This window comes from Benincasa hispida, chromosome 12 (assembly GCF_009727055.1).
Source record: "Benincasa hispida cultivar B227 chromosome 12, ASM972705v1, whole genome shotgun sequence".
NCBI classification, from domain to species: Eukaryota; Viridiplantae; Streptophyta; class Magnoliopsida; order Cucurbitales; family Cucurbitaceae; genus Benincasa; species Benincasa hispida.
The window spans coordinates 59,419,467-59,439,162 of record NC_052360.1 but is presented as its reverse complement, the minus strand read 5'-3'; the positions used below and the strand labels follow the sequence as shown (position 1 = coordinate 59,439,162).

Genomic DNA, 19,696 nt, shown 5'->3' with positions numbered 1-19,696 from the left:
AGACTACAAAAATTGAAGTGTTCATAGACTTACTCCTAATTTAACTTATGTATAATACCAAGTTTGGGAAAATACACAAATAACAATTAGATAAGAAAAAAGAAAAAGAGGGAAACTTTGGAAAGTAATATATGGTTGGGAAGTTGAAGTTTGGTTAAATACAATAATCCACAATAAATTAATATAGAGTAGTTGAAGTTTTGATAATATGGGTCTCCCACTTTTTATTTTTTTGGTGACCCACTATCTTAATATTATTCCAAATTGGCCCCACAAAATGACTTTTATCCAAAACTTGATAAGTCTTTCAATTTTGGCTAAAACTATTCATTATCTTCCTTTAATCAATTTTCTAGATTTAGTTTAATTTGCGTTTGAAATTCTACAAAATGATTAATGTTGTTTGTTGTGGTTGAAATTCCATTAATAAAAAAATTGCAAAAGATATAATCTAGTCAATTTTGTTGAGGTCGACTAGATATAACACATATAGAGGGAAAAAAAGTTAATAAGACACGAGACTTAATATGATTATATCAAATATCAATCAAATACAATAATGACAGTGTAGACTCAACCAGTAACAAATTATGATATTTAGTATGATTAATATGCTGCCTGGTATAGTATTAACTTTGTATCCTACACTATCCCTAATACATCACATCTCAACATTCATCAAACCACCAATGAAATATTGGGAGTGCAAATTTAGTTGTGTGTATGTATCATATTTGTAATTCATCCTTCTTTTATACGTCATATTTGTAATTCTTAAAACATAAATTAAAAAAAATGGTTAACTTTCATTTTGGTCACTAAATTTTATCTTTATTCAATTTTCGTCTATAAGCTTTCAAAATATTTATTTTACCCTTCGAATTTTAATATATATATATATATTATCATCATTATTTCATACATTTTCACTTCACTCAATACCATCTCAATTAACCTAGTGGGAGTTTCTCCTTTTTAATATTGTATTTTCTTGAACTTTTTATTAAAATATATTGATGTTAAACCTTTTTGTTTAAATATATTTGTTATAGGTAATTTCGGACCAAATGACATAATCAACATTAGTGAAAGATAGGGGCCAAAACCAAACCCAGAGATTCCAATAGGCTTGGAGAAGGCTCAAACCCTCGTTCTTGACCTCGACCATGGCTACCCCAGCGTAATGTGTGTCTTCGCCTAATTGGGTTGGAAGGTTAGCTTGATTCGACTCCAAACTTCGTTTTGAACAACATAGGTCAATATGCATAGTTATGATCCTAAAAATATATATCATTATGACTACAATGGGAGTAAGTTCATTCTCTACTCTCAAACTCCTAAGTTTGTAACACTTTCACTCTCTTATTTAAAGCATCAAGGTGTAGGTCACCTTCTTTTCCTTTAAATAAATTGACCATTGTTATTTCGTTGGGTGCATGCATGTTCTAGATTTTTGTAACAATAATATTATAAGAAATAACTTAAAAATTTTATATGATTTAAATTGTTTAATCCAAATTATTTTATAAAAGTTTAAGAAGAATGATTAATCAAAATTTCATGTGTATAGACGTGAAAAAGTGTATAAATATGGAAGGATAAATTTGAGATTTGTAAATGGTTAGAGAAAGTATGAGATTTTTAGAAAGATGAGAATTTAGAAGCCAATATGTACGTGAAATTTAATTGAAAAGTAATTATTGATAATATAATAAATAATTCGACAAATATCAATATATACCCTTAAACTTTGAAGATTGTATCAATTTAAATTCTAAATTAATAATTATATCGATTTAAATTCTCAAACCCCAAATTAATGATTGCATCAATTTAAATCATGAACTTTCATAAGTATATCAATTTACACCTTCCTTGAGATTTAGTTTGAAAATTATCATGCAAAACATTTAATAAATTGTTACAAGTGAATTGATTTAGAACCTTTATTAGATTGAAAATCGTCAAAACATAAATTCTTATACATATGTAGATTTCTTCAAATGTCAATCTCACAACATTGACTATTATAATTTGAATGAACAATTAGTCATATCTAAAAAAGGATGAGTAATTACGAAAAGTTTTACTTACATATGCATAAGGCTTAATGAATTGAAAAGTTTTGAGGGATGTAGATTTTAAGAAATAATTTTCATGTTCCTTTGGCATATTTGGAAGTAATTATGAAATTATTAAAATTAATTTTGATATTTTGAAAATCACTATGAAACGTATTTTTTTAATAATTCAAAATCATTTTTTAATGATGTAAAATTTATATTTAAAAATATAAAATTAAATATTAACCATGTGTTTGGAATACATTTTCAAGTGTTTATTTTTTCTTTAAAAAAAAATCATTTTGAAAAAAATTGTAACAACTCAAAATAACTTTTCAAGTATATTTTAATCAGTCTTTATCAAAAGTGTTTAAATGAAAATGAATTATTTGAAAAATATTTTTTTTAAGTCAATCCAAACCGACCCTAAATCAACGAATGAAGGATCAATGAACTACTCAAGAATGTGAAATAATTCTATCTTGGAAAAATGATCTTTTAAATTTTGAGTTTTCTTTTTAATCCCGAATGTTTTCAAATTCTAAGACTTACTATCAAATCATATTAAGAGCCAGTGAAAATATAAAATAGATTTTTTCCATTAAATAATTTGTTTCCAATCCCTTTTTGGATCACTATATAAATACCTTTAAAATGTATTTGGTCCACTAACTTCATAAATCGATATTAAATAATTCAACTCCACCGACTTTAACAGAGTTTACTATTGAAATTTACTCAATTCCAGAAATTATTATTTGTAACCTAATTTTTTTTTTTCACTTTCAAGACTAAACTTTTTTTAAAAAGTTACTTTTTCCGATCTCTTTTTTACTTTTTCAAATTATGGAGGACCATTATTTCACATTTTATATCATGCCTACTTTTTCAAAGGTTATCAATCTCCTATGCCGTTGGAACTTTTCATTAAGGGATGGTTGGATTAAAGTTTCGTAGATAGAATAAATGATGTCTGAGAATAAAATATCTAAAAATAAGATATCTGAAATCAAATATGACTGTGTTTGTTATATATGAAAATAGGAATGTGTTGTACTTTTTTTTATGCAATTATAAAGTATAAAATTAATAAAAATTAATTTCAATAATAATTTTTATTTGTTAATTTATTTGTATTACATTAAGTTATAAAATCAATTTTAAGCCATTAAAATTTAACTAGATTTACCCACTCACCCTCCCGTTTAATATATTTATTATCAATTAAATTTTTTATATTGCACATTTATATTATCAATTTTTATTAAAAAATATTAGTAATTAATTTAAATATCTTTTTCTTTTTTTTCTGTAGTTTTGTTAATTGAAGAGTTAATTAATTAATTGTTTAATATCAATTATAAGCCTTATATATATACAAAACAAGTTGATATAAATTAATTGATTTTAAATCATCAAACAATGTTTTTAATTTTTAAAAAATTAACTATGATTATAGATTAAAACTAAAAGTACAAGTGTACATTGTTTAATTGAAAAAAAAAAAAAAAATCACTTATTTTTTCATTAGTTAATTAATTAATATTTTTTTAAGACTAATTAATAATTTAAATAAATAATTTATTATGTTAATAGATATTACCAATAAAAAGGATTTAAGCAAATATAATTATGGTTATTCATATTTTTTTTATAAAATTGTGAATTTTCATATTAATTCATAATAATAGAATAAATTATTAAATCAGCATTATTATTAATAAAATTAATTATATATATCAATTATAAATTTAATTTAAATATTTTTATAAAAATTAAATAAATTAATCAATATCAACAAAGAAGAAATACAAATAAAATGGAAAGATAAAAAGTAAGAGAGAAAGAAAACCGATCAATTTGGGTGATTATAAAAAACCTTCGTGGATGAAAATATAAAATGCCTTAAAATAAGATATTTTCATTCCCAAGATTAAAACTTGTACTTAATATAGCGATAGAATATCTTTTCTCATTCTCACCTCTTATTCCCATGAACCAAATAAGCCATAAGATTAAAATTGCACGTTGTATGTTAGAATCTATTTTCCCTTTCTTTCTAAAAACAAAAAAGTTTGTGTCTACCTAAAGTTATGATACTTTAGAGACATCAAATTTTATTTATTTTCATTCAATTATTCAAACATATAATCTCTTAGTTGGTGTTACACAGACAGGCCCTAATCAACTTCGAAAAAGAGGTTACAACTTACAGAATTTCAAGGTAACTACAAAACAGTTAATTAAATTGGAAAATTAATTATAGCTTTAGATTTTTCAAAGATAACCATCTTAGGATAATTAGGTGGAATGTTTAATTATGAAAATGAGTCATTTTGGAGAATAAATTAATTTGTTTGACAACCACTCAAAATAGCTTTTGAACCACTTTCAAAGTTGATTTGAAATAGTTTTTATCAAAAGAGTTTAAATAAAAATGATTCTTTTAAAAAATATTTTTTTTCTTCTAGTCAATCTAAAGGGTCCTTAGTCACCTTTTTCCAAAAATCTTAGATTCTCAGTAGTAAACATCACATTAACACAAGTAACAGAACTGCAAAGACAGCAGTTCGAAAACAAGAGTGTTCTTTCTGTGTTAAGTATTGGTAGTTTGTAAGGAGGGGGGAAGCTTTATCAATTACACAAGGAAGTCATCTACAGCCTAAGAAAGGTAAAAAGTAAGAAGAGTTCTCTAAGTTCTTTGTGCTCCTAATAACAGTGGTATTACAACAGGTGTTGGTTATGATGCAAAGTTACTTACTGTTCATTTAATGTTGAGAGGAAGGTTGGAGTTGGATGTGTGGACAAGGCCTTTCTGGTTCTCCTCTTGTCCAAAGAATCTTAAGATCCCTTCTTTGCTTTCCCAGTGTCAAAAATGTGCCTACAATGAAATCAAGAATTTTTCTTAAAATTCCTCTTTACTTTCCAATTTATCATAGAAGGGCCAATTCGTTGGTAGGATGGCGGATTGGGTAATAGAACCATGGTACTTACCGAGGGTGAATGGAACAATGTATAACAAAGCTGGTTGGCCATGTCCATCCATTAGATTCAAAGCTACATAAGTGATGAGTAGGCCTAAAATGCAAAATGAACAAAGACAATTTCAGATTGAGAATATCAACTTTTGAATGTTTAGTCCCAGTTTTTTGTTCTGTCCTGTTGAAACTATACGAAAATAAAAATGGGCAACGAAAGAAACATATAGCCCCTAAAGGATTCAGAAACAAAAAAAAAAAAGAAAATTGAAAAGAAAGAAAAAAATATGTTACAAAAAAGGACTAGAGTTTTTTAAGATAAGAGACAAAAAGAAGCAACCTATTTGGAGTTTATCTTACATAGGTAGTGTTTAACATACCTGTGCCATAAGCAGTCATTGCCCAAACGAAGTAACCTGCTCGGAGTTTCTTCTTTGCAAGCCAATCATACCTGCACAAATTAGGCAATCCACCATTTAGTTCCATGGACGATTAACTTTTAGGAACTCTTGCATTTCAATTCAAAGAACTTGCAGAAATTTTCGTATGCAATGGTATTCTTGCCAGGAATTATTAGAATGCTACAACAGTTTCTGATGACAATGTGTTGGCTAATTTACTCATCCGAGAGTGAGAGAGAGAGAGAGAGCGTGCATATATTTTGATAATAAATTGAGGATGCGACTATTGAGTTGCACGGTTCGACCAGTTTGATATTGACCCACTGAAGTCAAACTTACTTGAATCCTAAAAGCTGGAAAAAAAAATGTTGCACTTGTAGCTTTCACCTTAGTGAAAATGCGACTAAAAGTCCTGGCAAGATAATATCACCAAAACCAATAATGCTGTACCCTCCCCAAGGATCAAACATCCGTGGAATCTTTAGCAGCATGGGTATACCATCTTCTCCACTCTTATCGCCTCGAGCAACCTGGAATTCCCAAAAATAAGATAAGGTCTCAACAGAAACAAACAGCATTGACTATGAAGAACAATGAAGAATGGGGATGGCTTTAACAAACAACTCACCACTATCATAACACTCTCATGGAACCACCATTTCGATACAAATACCCAAAAAATGTCATACAAAAACGCACAGCTGAGGAGAACCGTCCCAACCTGATGACAGAAAACAAATTGAATACTACGTTGTATTGGTGCAAATCTAAGCAACCTTTTAAACATTACAGTCTTTCTTATTTAGCTTCCATTTGGAAATCCATGTTGTAATCACCTTTAGGTGTCAAGGGGTATCTTCTTTTATTTCATTTATTCAATGAAATGTTTCTTATCTAAAAAAAAATAAAATTGAAGTTTTCAATTATAACCATCCTACAATGTCTATCCAGTGTTCATTTTCTTGTACAATTTCCAATTTTGTGCTCGTATGCCAAAAATCAGTCTATAATGGAATTTTCTACAACATTGTTCAATGTAGACACAACGGTTTACTACTAGCAATATAATCTATAAGTTTGAATTTGACAGCCAACTGTTGCAGGGAATGGAACCTCTCAAGACAATAATATCACTTGTAGCTTTCTTTTTCTTTTTGGTTATAAAAGATCAAATAACTTTTTATTTTTCTTAGTTTTATATATGAACATTTGCTATTATCTGCAGTGACTATATGATCCGAACATTTCACATAACCATTATCCTTTTTTCTTTTTTTACTTTTTTTTCTTTTTTTTTTTTATAGAAACAACTATTTTTATCGAGGAAAAAAAAATGAAATACAAAGGCATAAAAAAAAAACAAGCCCACAAAACTCCTAGAGAAAGGGTTTCCAACTAAGTAAAATATTACATAGGGAATAATTATAAAAAGTATTTGAAGAAACCCAAAGAGAAACATGAAACCTCACCAATGACCAAAGATCCCACAGTAACGCACGCCCCCAGAAGCCTAAGAAAGCGACTTTTTTCTTTGGAAGGCGGATGGAGGAGGAACTCCCCGATCATCAACCGAATATCCCTCTGACGAGCAAGTGCGAAATCAAACTCCTGAAAGAATTCATTCCACACTGATCTAGCAAACTGACACTCCCAAACAAGTTGATCTAGATTTTCCTCCGCCTTCTGACAAAGGATATAACACCACAAGCCCATTAGTGAAGACAACTTTCTCATAAGCTTATCCATCGTGCTCACACGCCCGCACAAAACTTGTCAAGAAAAAAACTTGATTTTGTTTGGAATCTTAATCCTCCACAAAGCATCAAAGACCGACTCAGCACCAGGAGAGGGGTCCAGTAAAAACCTAAAGAAAGACTTACAAGAGAAGCCCTCCGTAGGGGAAGGACTCCACACTTGAACGTCCTTTCTCCCAAGCCTAAAGTCAAAACCCTCAATCAAGGAAAGAAGAGAAGCCACCTCCATTGTTTCCCTATTAGACAAAGACCGACAGAAACCAAAGGAGAAAGAGACGAGTTCCCCGACCAGACCAAAAAATCCGACACCCAACAACTACACTATACAATATACCTTCACATAACCATTATCTATGCTGAGTGCCAGACTTCACTGCCATAGCACACATAAAGCAAGGTGGAGGACAGAGCACTACATTAGGAGCATATGTGCTCGTATGCATGCATGACATTACATTTCCTTCTTTTATCTATTTTGTACTAGTGTATAATATTGTAGAATTACGTCATTTTTTTTTTTACAATAGTTCAATAAAATATTCATTACAAAATAGATGTAATTTGCTTGTTAGAGACTTTCAATTAGAAACTTATCAACTACACTATGCAATACACCTTCACAAGTCCAAACTAATTAATAAACTTGAAAATCTCCACAACTATTAGCGCAGGTATTTAGCAAAATAAAAGGATTTTCTAGGCATAAAATAATCAAAAACTGATCCCAAGTTAAAATTTAGTTGAGCTATGAAACATTTTCTAGGAAATATGTCATAATATTGACACTTCAATTTGATGTATGTGAAGTTGTTCTTGGTCTCAAAGTTGATTATAGGAGACAACAATTAATACAATTTTATTTCTTTTTGTAGAAATTACCTTGAGATTAGGAACTCGAACAATCTGAAGGACTGTTACTATGAGCGCAATACCCTGAATAAAAGTGGGAACAGGAAGTCATTTCAACAAAGTTTTAAAAAAATCACATCAAACACGTGACCGGGTCTTATAAATGTGATATAAATCAAACTAATTATACACATGAAGTGTAACATTAATGTGGGTCCTTAATATTTTAGTAGCCAAATTAAAACCTTGGCTAGTGAAAGAGCTATCACATGCCCTAGAAGATAATCGTTTCAAGTCATACGTAGGTTCCTATGCATCCACCACGAAAGAAAGTTATTTAAAACCATAGGATTTGCAGTTTTTTTTTTTTTCCTTTTCAATTAAATTATTAATAGAAGTTTCTCTTAGAATTCTGTAACTTTTCGCCTCAAGTTATTTGGGTGTTAAGAAAACTCGTAGGAAATTAATTTCTAGGTAGGTGGCCACCATGGATTGAACCCTCAAACCTCTTAGCCATTTATTGAGATTATGTCTCCTTTTTACCACTAGGCCAACCCATGATTTCTATCTTTTTTAAAGGTATTTAAATCTTTGGGATCAAAAAGCAGCTTGAGACAACACTGAAATAGAAGTACCAGAAGAAGAATCAATCCACAGACATGTTAGTGCAAGGAGGCATATGAGCAGATAACTTTATATTCTTAGATCTTTAATATCATCTTCTTGATCAACAATTGATTTTTTTAAGAAAATAAACTTTTCTATAATAGTAACAACAACAATAATAATAATTTTAAACACAAAACGTCCTACTTTGATACCATGTTAAATTATCACTCAACCCCAAAGCTTAAACATATGGATTATGTAAGTTTAATTTTCTTTTAGAAAAAACTGAGCTTTTATCGATAAAAATACAAAAATCTACGAGGACATACAAAAGGGTTAGGTGAATTTAATTTTACATCAACGCTTTAACACATTTCTTTTCAATGTGTTATCTTATTGCAAGAATCTGGGCCAAAATGCTTATAAGATTCGGCTAGAAAGGAGTTTTTATAAAACAATAGGGGGAAACAGAAAGGAGTTTCTATAAGAGAACTATGGAAAATTAGAGCAGGTTCTCTGCTCCTTTGAGACTATGATGTCAAAAAATAAAAACTGGTCTTATAGGTGAGTGTGCTCAAAACTATCAACTGGAAAATCTAGTAAAAAAGTAATTAAAAAGTTTTTTAAACTCTTGGAGAACTTCTTATTATTTGTACAAGTCATTACTTCTATGAAATGATTGTTTCATTAAAGAGATTACTAAGGAAATTCCAATATGGCCCTCAAAAATTGACAAAAATCCAAAAAAAAAAAATGACACACACTCCTCAACCCTAGCTTTGTTACCAGCAAGAACGTCCTAAGCAGGTAGAAGTAGGATTCTATCCCTCAATAGCATGTCCAAGTGTAAATTCAGTAGATAAATAACAAAAAGAAGTGTGGTTTTTTCTTCTGTTTGTTTTTCTCAAGTATTTTCTGGGACATGATTGATAATGTTATCCTCTTGTATTATGAACTACTTTTTCTTATCCTCCCAGAAAAACACTATTCTCAATTTCCTACTCGACCTAAATAGCTCCCACTATAAAAGAAAACCCACAAGCTGTCCCGATTCAGAAGATATGCACTGTTAAACCAGATCATTCTTCAATTCTTTTACTAAAGAATCAATAATAAAAAGCAAGAAGGAAGACAAAATATCCAACCTATCCATGCCAAGAAAGATGTAAAAAATGTATACATCAAGTTGAGAAGAGAGCAAATCACAACTCAATAAATACTCGAGTATTGAATATTATTCTGGTATTAATGAAATATATATTTAAAGGGAAAAAAAGTAATGAATAATATTTGAGGCTCAACTTGGGAACAACTATCCTGACCCCTTCTCCCAGAACAGGGAGGGAGGGAGGAGAGATAAAGATTGAATTAAAAGAGAACTTTAGATGCAAAGGGAAAAGCAACGAAACAAGCAAATTGGAAGACTGGAAATAGTTATTTCTTACAAGGATATCTTGGCCTATCCAAGCAAAAGGTCTTTTGCGGTAACAAGCCCAAAGAACAGCAAACGCTATGCAGAAAGGAGAAACTGCCAACGTCAGATGGGACAGGGCTCCAAAGAAGGGTACTTTGATATATGACTCAGCAGCATGTTCAAACCATCTGAAACTATAGTTCTTATATCATCAGTTTCATCCCGCTAAAAAATTTAAAAATATATATATTATGGAAAATTCAAAATAATTCAAAGTGCCATCCTTTCTTCTCCCAAATACCCATAGAAATACAGCAATCCTCACTTCATTAATTGGTAATCAGTTAAGAGAGTGGTTAGGTGCAAGGTCATACTATAGAAGCGATTAAATTTTCTACCTAGACAGTATTGACGCAGATGTGAAGATACAACTTCTCCAGCTAATTGTATGTATATAACTCAAAATATTGAGCCAAATTGTAAGAAAACATAAGCAAGGATATGAGGAATGAGGAAGCTGACTACAGATCCCTGAATACTAAATTTATCAACAGTATTGGAGAAAAAAATAGCAGAGAAAAAGGAGGAAACTTTTAAATGATGCATTCAAGGACAAGACGTTTGGATAGAGGGGAACAAGGGTGGGAATGGGTAAGGGCTAGGGATTCCCTTTTCTGGAGCAAGAGTTGCAAGTTTGGATATGGGAATAAGTTATTCTCATGCATCCCTCGTTCCCATGATTGAGGGTATTTATACACCCTTTAAAAGGTGTGAGTTTTTTTAATGCTCCCATTCTCTTACTTCATATTTAGTATTTAGTATAAATTTTCATAATTCAATTATTATAATTAACTATTTTATTAAAGTTATTTGTAATCAATTAATTTATATCTACTTGTTGAAACTTGAAACTAATTTTAATTAATTCAATAAATAATGTATCAAATAATATTTTTGGGAATAAATTGATAAAACAAGACAGGCGTAAACATCAATTATGAAATCAAGTATAAAATATTAATTCATTAAGTAATAATATATTTAAACAATTAATTATAAATATTACTAATTGATTGTAAGGTTTCATGTTTGTAAATAATTATTTATGGGTTATTTATGATCAATTAACTATTAATTATTATTGTAAAAAATTATATTCTTTTATGGAGTTAATTTGATCGTTTAGTTAATAAGATATCATAATTATTTAAGTTTTATAAGATTAATATCATAAAACAAAATTGCACATTATTTGTGGAGCATAATTTCTATTTGAGCATTGTATTATGGTTCATACATAACTGTCTACAAAAGCATTGCTTTGTGGTAGATACACTCTTATCTCTTATGAAACAAACTTTACAAAATGTTCATGTAACATATTTATTGACTATTTCATCTGGACTGTTACTTAAAATTAATTAAACTATATTTTAGTACATAATTAAATTATATAATCATTTGAATGGTATTTATTTATTTGAACATTATTTCATTATTTAATGAGTCTGGTAGGTATGTTAATTGAGATATTATAAGGATATATTAGTAATTAGTTAGGGAGTTTGTTAGACTTGTTGCTTATAAAAAGAGGGAGCGGCGATGGGGAAGGATAGACAATATTTTGGTAAATAGTATAGGATTTGAGAGTGATCTCAAGATTTGGAGGGTTTAAGTACCTTGAAATTTTGGTATATCTTGTAATTCCATTATAGTTTATCTTTCAATATATTTGGGTTCTATCAGTATAATAATTACATACATTTTATAGAGTAATCTAATTATACAAATATAAATATCATTTTTTGATGAAATACAAATATAAATATGATATGTTTACACAAATATCTGATAACATTCCCGTAGAACCTTTTTTTTTTTTCATACCCGTGAGTAATCTCACGGGACAACCCGTCTGACCCTACAACTACAACGTTTGAGTGTCAAGGATTCCCATCGAACTAAATAAGATTATTTTATTCTCTAACATCTAATAACCATGGACATCCATTTAAATCTTAAACCAAAGGGCCTAACAAGTAATCATAAATAGCAGAGCTAGATTGTGATCAATATCTACTGCACTACATCTGTAAGCTGACTAGACCCACGGAAAAATTTTAAAGGAGAAACGCTCAGAAAACATACAGCATGCCAATGGGAGAGAGAGAACCTATACTCCTTGCTTCTTCCTCCTTAAGCAAAGCATTTATAAAAATTGAACCATGGACAAGTGAGGGAAGTTACGTACCATGATAACAAAGCCACCAAGCAAGTTTGTAGTCCCTGTTAGCGCACAGAGATATCGTGAGGTACAATTTCATCACACTGGTAGAAATATTAAATTTATTTAAATATATATTTTTTTTTTTTTGAAACAAAAAACAACTTCTCATTGATGTAACGAAAAGGAATTAAAGGTCAAAAGATACAAACTCTTAGAAGAAGAGACAAAGAAAAGATACGTTCAACAAATACAACCAAATAAACTTTCAAACAATTAAATTATTAAAAGAGCTCTTTGAAATATCTAATTGTTAAAATCATTTCTTTTTCTATGAAGAATTCTTTTATACCTGTTAATTAATGATCAAATATCTGAAGATTCTGAGATCTTAAAACAATTCCTATTGAATAAAATAAATTGATTCAATCTTGTACATCACAACATCCACAAAATTTCACAGACAATTTTTTATAGATACAAAGCAAGTTGTCTATCTAAACAACCCAGAATAAAGAGAAGAATGGGCAAACCTCTGCACCACCAATGCAAAACAGAACCACCAGGACGTCAAGAAACCAGGATGACATTAGTTTGTAGAGCATAACCAAGAAACATGAAGCAATCACGACAAAGAGAACTGCAGCTGTAGTGTTAATATCTATGTATCCACTGGAACCAGTTGCTTCCATCTGCAGCAACTCATCTGAACCATCCTGCGAATGGAGTAAAGTCCATCAACTATTCAGAAAGTACTGAGTATCCCAAGGGGAAACTCGTGAAATAATAGATAGATATGGAGAAGAGCTATAGGACCTTCAACAGCTTATCTTGCTCGATAGCCACTTCTCTTGCAGTCCATGCAGACCAATAAGAGGCCAATAAGACAGTACCAACAGCCATAAGCCATAAAAATACTTCTGCAACATCTACTACTGGCCGAAGCGGGGAATAAAGTTGCACAGATACTGAAATAACGGTAAGTTCACACTAAAATTAATTAAAATGGAATAGAAGGGGAAGGAAAATTCAAAGGAATTGCTAACTACAATACAAAATAGGTCGAAATTAAATACATACCTGAGATATTGTTCTTCAAATCTTTCTCTAAGCTATCACCAGCATCTTGAGGGAGCATGACAGCAGGTATGCCTATGGTTACATCAGTTTCATTCTCCTCACAGACCATCTTGAAAAGTTCTGAACAAAAGAAAAGGAATTCTCTTTTTTAAAAACAAAAAAGAACTTTAATAGATTTTTATAAGAATTAAAGAACTGATTTCCAAAATGGGCAGTGAGTTGAACCATCCTATCAGTTATATAAATAACGAAAAATAAAGTCCATCAACTTAACGGACTGGGAAACTTGAAAAGACTATAGAAGTGATATGGTGGTCCCAAAGATTCAACAACTTGCAATTGCAATAAAAATCTAAACTAAAAACGACAAAAGAAAAGAGGCCTATGTTGAGCAAGCCACAGACATAGTTTCAATCATACAATTTACAATAAACTAGCTAAAGTATAAGGACTCTTAGAGAAACCGTTTTCTTTGGGATAACAAACAGAAAACATTTATACACAGATAGAGTAAGAACTGCCTACCAAGATTATTTTCTTTGATAAGAAACTGAGCTTTCATTGAGAAGTATGAAAGAATATACAAGACATACCAAAAAAAGAAAAAACAACAAAAGGAACCCAAAGAAATAAGGAAAAGGGCTACAGTTTAAAAGAATAAGGTCTCTCTCATAATTACAAAAAGACCTTAGCCACTAAGGCTAAACTCAGATATTAAACCTAACAACCACCCAAAACTCCTTCACAAATTTCTCTCCCTTTAAAAATTTTGTGATTCCTGTCAAACCAAATGCCCCAAACAACCGCAAAGAAACAAGCCTACCACAAAAAATTTCCCCTCTCTCTAAAGGAGGAAAAGCATAACCTCCTCTATCATAGCCCTACAAATCTCTCACTTTCAATGTCTAATATGTTTTTGCATACCATGGCCTGGCCCCAATGCCTTTTGCTTTGGCTCACCAGGTTTATTATTAGTCACCTTGCCCAATAAGGAGTTAATTGCCAGTTGTTGCACATGAATGGTCTAGGAAGGTTATCTATCTTTCCAGTTCAAGTTTATCAACGGTCACCTTGTCCCAAAAGGAGTTAATTTCCAATTGCTATTTTGATCTAGGAAGTTTCCTATGTTTAAACCTTTCAAGGTGAACGAGAGGCTTTTTTAATTTAGTTGGGTGCCCTTTTTAGGTAGAGTGACCCCCTTAATAGCAGTTGGTTGGTAAAAATTAATGTGAACTGCACGATGTTCCTCACACAACAAGGAAAAGTTATTGAATTGAGGAATACAATTTTGCTAAAACTTTTCTTCCATATGGCACCTCTGGCTTAAACTTAGATGGAGCAAGACTTACTTTTTGACTTCCTTAGAATATGGTTAGGATGTGATCAAATAAGATCCAAGAAGCATGTGTTTTAGAACTTTTGCAACAACACTATCATTGACAGGTAATCTTGTCACAAATTTAATTCACATGTATTAGTTTTCTAATAACAATGTGGGAACCCAGCATGAAATTGTTTGTAAGGTACTAGCTTCCAAGACCAAAGAGATTGTTGCCTCCACTATTTTATTTTCTCAAAGGGCTTCCACAAGGGTAAAGAGAATTTAGACAAGGTTTCTGTACTGATGAGATGGTGGAGTTTTATAAAATCAAGAAAAAGGAGTCATGCTCAATATCAGTCTTAAGAAATACCATGAACACTTTGTTTGGATTTTTTACTTTAAAGGGTAAGGTTTTGGATCCAAATTTTCTTTGGTCTACAGAGTAGTGGTGCTTTCAATTCATATACTGTATGCCTTCCCCATTCCCAGTTCTTCCTCACATGACTCCATTTATTTCAAATTGCAAGAGGAATTCAATGATACACAGCCTCAACAAGTTCTTTCTCTTCTTGATCTCGTTCAAATATGCATCATAAATCCTTTACTTCAAAATTCTAGAATTTGGAGGTTACATTCTTCTATGTCATTTTCTTGCCTTTTTGTTTTGAGTCTTTGATATCATTAGACCATTTTGGTTGTCACTCTACCCTGTGAGATAAAGTTTATGCCCTGAAAAAGCCAAGGCAAATTAGCTCAAATTAGCAAGTGATCTTGTGACTTCATGGGAAGAATTCTTATCAGCTTGGATTTCCTTGCAGTGGTGCATTCGTCAAGGGAATTCTGATGATCTAAAGCACTTATTTCTTCATTGCCCTTTGATATTTGACTAGTAAAACATCCAGATTTTGACGCATACTGCTTTCATTCAGCAAGGTAAAGAGTTTTTTGGTGAGTTGTTGCTTGATCCTTCCTAGAATGGGAAAGGTGAGATTCTCCGATGGTTGGATCGAAATCTTTATAATTATTTTCAGGTTAGGGAATGATGGGATTTTTTAAGATGAAACATTGAGCAGATTTAGTGGTTGGTTCGATTTAACACTTTTATTTTGGGGGAGAGCATCTAAGTCCTGTGAGTTCTGTGGCATTCCCATTCTTTAATCTTCCTTGGGGGTATATCTTGGAAGTTTCCAATAGGTTCTATAGGGTTGTGTTTTGTTTCCTCTTCCACTGCACATCATGGATTCTTACACTTCTTGTTCTTAATGAAAGTTGTGTTCACTTCATTAAATAATGATGATGATGATGATGATGATGATAAAAATAATAATAATAATTAATTATTAATTATAGGTAACTTTTTTGAAGTACTGTAATAGTAAAAATACTAACACGATTGTGAGAGATATCCACAACTTCTTACAATCGTTGCAAAGAGAGAGAGAGAGAGAGAGAGAAGAAGAAGAAGAAGAAGAAGAAGAAGAAGAAGAGAAGCTATCTCAAAAGGTCTTGTAGCAGAGTGATATCAGTAAATATCTATCCATAATTTGTTCAGGTCATTCTCTCATTAATGGTTTAATATAACAAGAATGATAAGGAAAAGAAATGTTGATACCTTTACTGTTATTAATGATAAGGATGGCTGAAGCATTAGCACCTTCTGCAATATTTGCCTTATCTGTGAAACTGCAATTTCCACGACGTACCAAAATGACCTCTCCAGCCAGCTACAAGCACACCAAACAGTCCAATTTCAAATCAATGAAGCTTCAAAGTATAAATATCTTTATATGCATCAATACAAAAAACCAACAACCAATAAGATGTTACTTCTTATTAATATCTAAGTTAAGGAAAATAGATATAAAAAAATCTTACCTTATTCTTGGGCATACTGCAACAATCAGGAGGATCCGCCAGAGCAACTCTAGTATGGGTAGCATGTTTCTCCTTTGATTCCAAGGTTGGGCCAAATCGTGCACCAACACCAACATATTCAGTGGCTTCTACACCATTGACCCAAGTAGGAACTTTCACCTTAACATAAAATCAATGAACTACAATATGAAATCATCATACATACAGTTGTAGTATAAACTGAGTACAATCCTCAAACTTATCACTGTTTGAGCAAGAAATCGATTCTACCTCCAATCTCCATCCATTGAATCTATCTAACTCTTTAGCTCTCAGTAGACAGTACATATATAACAAGATACAGCACAACAATCATCATTTTATTTCGTTTATTGTCATCATATCAGTAGCCAAATAGACAAGAGCAAAAATGAATCATCAAAAACATTTGAGAGACAGAGAGGGAATAATTGAGAGACGAGGAAAAATGAATCATAAAAAACATTTTGAGAGACGGAGGGAAACAGAGAGGGAATAATTGAATGAAGGACCTCTATAAGCTAAACCTGACACATAAATCACAAACAAACCACGCGACCATCAACTCCCAACTTTTCATTTCTTCAATTAACCCCGCTTTCTCTGAATGGGTTCGTCCAATTTACTTATAGACAAATAGGCCAATACCCAAATTTCCCAACCATCAAATCCACAGAGTTCAAGTACCAATAACAAGAAATTCAAATTGAAACTTCCAATTAAGTGGGGTGGGGTGGGGGGTGTGAATCCGCAGTAGAGAAGAAGAAGAAGTTCTAACCAGAACGAAATTATTCTCACAACCAGGACGCGTAGGTGCGACACTGTCCTGATGAACTATATCCCCAGCTGAAACCAGGCTCAGACTCAGCATCAAACTCAAAAGCACCGTAGTAATCACATCTCCCCACGAAGTCATCACGGCCCAACAACCCCAAAACCGATTCCAATTCCAAGATCCGAAGCAAGAAATAGGGTTTTAAGAGAATCAAACTTCTAATAAAGAGAGAGAAAGAAAGTTACAGTTTATCAAAGAAGCTCACAGGAAGCAACAAAAAGAAGAAGGAAAGAAAGACGATGAGAGAGAGAGAGAGATCGCTTCAGCCTTCAGTCTTCACTTTGATTTTCTATTGGGTCTCCATCGTTACGGCCATAAACGAAACAAAACGAATAGAAAACGCCGTCTACAAGAAGCGTTGAATTGAACTGCTTTGTTGCTTCTCTCTTTTTCACTTTTCGATTCCCTCTATTGAAATGAATCCTTAATCCATCCATAGCCGTTGCTGTTTATTCGTACGATACACGCGTCGCCATAGCGTGGAGAAATTGCAGTGGAGCTGACTCCATTATTGTCCTTTTTCCGAGCTCACGACCTCCATTATTGTACCTTTTCACCATTCATGATTTGATTTCTATACGGATAAAAACTTTCCTTTTACTTTAATTTAATTTCAATCTCTCTCTCTTTAATCTCTGTTAATTGCTCTACTCATTGTTCAAGTATTACTTAGAGAATTTTTAAACATCAATAAATGTTTGATAACTATCTCATTAAAGTATTTGTAGCTATGCGTTTGTTTCGGTTTTATACCTAACTTTAAATTAATCTTAATGACTTGATACTGTTTTTTTTTTTTGGTTACTTTATATTTGATAAGATCGGTATTGATTAAGTAACTAAGGTAAGTCAATTCGATTCCGTTTTTCCACTATATCATTATTGAGCTTTAAAAAATGGTAAGATAAGTTCACTCTTAATTTTTATTTGACTCATTGCATTTTGATTAATAGATATATGTGTAATTAATTGAATTGTTTGGATTTCAAATTTGTCAAAATTAAGCATGCTAATTATGTGATTGACTTAAAAAATAACTGACCATCTTACATCAATGTTAGGTGTGGATTGGTTCAATGCAAAAAGTTGTTAAGAAAACATTGAAAAATATTGATTTTATACCTACTTATTAATTGTATTGAGTTTAACCCTAAAATTTTGTAACGACATCAATTTATACCTTTCATTACATTTTGTTTAGATAAACACCAAACAAAAATTATAATTTTGTCAATTAAGTTCTTAAACTATTATGAGAGAAACAATTTATACTCTTCGTTAAGATATCAAGTTTCACACGTGTGTATACTTCTCCAAATGTCGTATAATAAAATGAACTATTGGAATTGATGTTGACAACTTACGAATTTAGATTGATTTGGTTATGAATGTTTGATAACTTAATTGATAAAATTATAAATCTCACGTAGCATTTATTTTAATGTATGTAATTGATGATATAGATTTATGCATTTACAAACAAAATTGTGGTTAAATTGACACAGTTAATTAGTGTATGGTTTTAATTATACAATCACCAAAATTTAGATGTATAAATTGATACAATCACCAAAATTCATAATTTTCTATTTCTTGTAGTAATGTATTCTTGTGTGTGTTTTAATGAAAATTATAGTTCTAAAGCCAAAGCAAATGATTATTTATGTCTCTTTTAGTGTGCATTTGAAATATATTTTTCAAATATTTCACCTAAAATAAGTTATTTTGAAAAAAAAAATCAAATATTTGGTAGTCACTTAAAATAGATTTTGAAAAAATGATTTTATAAAATAAGTTGGTTTAAGATAAACACTTGAAACCAACTTTAAAAAAATAAAAAAGCAATAATTTTGAATGTTTAATAGTTAACCTCTCTCTAATTCCTCACTTCCACTGTGTTGTCCTGACTACTGCTGCCTACGACTACCACCTATACCCATTTTTAGCAACTATCACCAATCAACTCCAGCTACCGCTGTCAGCCAACTTCAGCCACCACTTCCTGCGATAGCTTTCGGCTAACTCCGACCATCACCTATAACCAACCTTTTGTGATTGACGTAGGCATACTCCGATCACAATTTTTTTGTGTATAATAAATCAAATAAAATTGTATATAAAAATACTTTTGAGAAAGAGTTGACAAATCACATGTAATTTTATTTTAAGAAGTTGTGGTCAAAAATGTTTAAACGTAAATGGAATTTTGAAAATTAATTTTTTTAAGTTATTCCAAACCGCTTAATAATTATTTTGTGTTTCACTTTTTACTTTT

General features: G+C 31.1%; 1 protein-coding gene across 2 annotated transcripts; it reads right to left on the bottom strand.

Annotated features, from left to right (window-relative positions):
* Positions 1-4,559: 4,559 nt before the first annotated feature.
* LOC120068436 (signal peptide peptidase-like 4) lies at positions 4,560-17,934 on the bottom strand. 2 transcript variants are annotated; one of them, XM_039020203.1, is made up of 14 exons: positions 17,365-17,911; positions 16,569-16,727; positions 16,306-16,417; positions 13,373-13,492; positions 13,109-13,260; positions 12,826-13,008; positions 12,320-12,354; positions 10,100-10,262; positions 8,076-8,129; positions 6,071-6,163; positions 5,830-5,972; positions 5,422-5,492; positions 5,058-5,141; positions 4,560-4,944 (listed from the first exon to the last, which is right to left on the bottom strand). In XM_039020203.1, exons 1-14 carry the CDS (start codon positions 17,500-17,502, stop codon positions 4,832-4,834), a joined length of 1,620 nt encoding a protein of 539 aa, XP_038876131.1. In that variant the 5' UTR covers positions 17,503-17,911; the 3' UTR covers positions 4,560-4,831. The 2 variants fall into 2 exon arrangements, 1 of the variants encoding a protein (XP_038876131.1); XR_005479202.1 differs by lacking the exons at positions 4,560-4,944; positions 5,058-5,141; positions 5,422-5,492 and adding an exon at positions 6,912-7,125 and having other exon boundaries at positions 17,365-17,934.
* Positions 17,935-19,696: the final 1,762 nt, after the last annotated feature.

Coding starts and splice junctions, on each gene's coding strand:
- LOC120068436 (XM_039020203.1), bottom strand. CDS start 17,502: ATGACTTCGTGGGGAGATGTGATTACTACGGTGCTTTTGAGTTTGATG. Junction 10,263..12,319: donor TTGGTGGCTTTGTTATCATG/GTACGTAACTTC, acceptor TAAGAACTATAG/TTTCAGATGGTTTGAACATG. Junction 5,142..5,421: donor AATGACTGCTTATGGCACAG/GTATGTTAAACA, acceptor TTTGCATTTTAG/GCCTACTCATCACTTATGTA.